We start from the raw sequence: 1,028 nt of genomic DNA, 5'->3' as shown, positions 1-1,028 counted from the left end.
CCCCCCCCCCTTTCCTCTGCACAGGTCTGATGACTGACCCGGACCACCCATACAGCAAGTTTGAGAATGAGTGAAGCAGCTGCGCTGGAGGACTTCCACAGGCAGCATGTGGAGCTGGCGCTTCGTTTTAGCTCGAGTGATGCCCGATGCTCACGCAAACCGCCAAACAATGAGACAAAAGCCTCGTTCACAACCATCCAATCCAGACAGAAATCACCCTTTTACATTTTATTAAACAATAACACAATCTTTACCCGTGCTGAGGATGCAGTGTTGTGAGTTGAAGCTTGTTTTAAAACTTCCTGCAAAGTTCTTTTGCCTTCTTTCTTCATGTGAGTGGTCTCTTTTTTAAATGTTGTAGTTTCATATCAATCTTTGCACTTTGTACATATAGAATTGATTTAATAAAAATCCCACATATTGATTGTACCCCAGATGTCTTCTGTCACATGAATACAATACCTCTCTTTCAACAGCAAGACTTTGTTTTTTTCATCTGTAAATTGGAAATAGTTTCTCATTGTGTGCCGGGAATCTGAAGAGTTTTTTGAAGTGAATTCTTAGCATGAACTGTATCTGTGGATGGTTACCTTATCGACCACTATCATCAATTTATTTTACAAATAGGCTGATTTTTATTTGCTAAAAAATTTGCATTCTTAATAAGACATTTTAGTTGGAAAAAAAATTAGTTATTTAATTGTTGTCTTTATCCACTTAGTCATTGTATCCACACTATTGGTGATTACTTATCAAAACTCCTGTGTTAATATTTTTTTCAAACACTAATAGTCAACCCAACAACATCGCCACAATATCCGCATTGATGGAGATTGGTCAAAAATATCCTGATATTGGATATTTTGGCATATCAACCAGCTGTACCCTGCAGTATCTCCGGGGGCCCCATAGGGGTCCCTGACCCCCTATGGAAGATCTCCGCATCAGATAATGTTGTGACAGACGTTAGAGGTGTGCTGTTCAATTGCTGCAGACTGTGTGCATGCATCATTAACACTGGCCCTGTA

The 1,028-nt window shown here is 39.8% G+C and overlaps 1 protein-coding gene across 1 annotated transcript in view; it reads left to right on the top strand.

The window, feature by feature from the left end:
• The window catches only part of LOC116690612 (pituitary tumor-transforming gene 1 protein-interacting protein), a 19,245-nt gene extending 18,770 nt beyond the window's left edge, over positions 1–475 (top strand). Inside the window, exon 7 of the mRNA XM_032517702.1 lies at positions 25–475. Coding sequence (XP_032373593.1) covers positions 25–74 — 50 coding nt within the window. The 3' untranslated portion in view covers positions 75–475. The remainder of the gene's footprint in view (positions 1–24) is intronic.
• The last annotated feature ends 553 nt before the right edge of the window (positions 476–1,028 follow it).

The sequence above is a fragment of the Etheostoma spectabile genome, chromosome 6 (assembly GCF_008692095.1).
Source record: "Etheostoma spectabile isolate EspeVRDwgs_2016 chromosome 6, UIUC_Espe_1.0, whole genome shotgun sequence".
NCBI lineage: Eukaryota > Metazoa > Chordata > Actinopteri > Perciformes > Percidae > Etheostoma > Etheostoma spectabile.
Note: the sequence above shows the minus strand (reverse complement) of the source record. Positions and strands in the feature narration are given on the sequence as shown.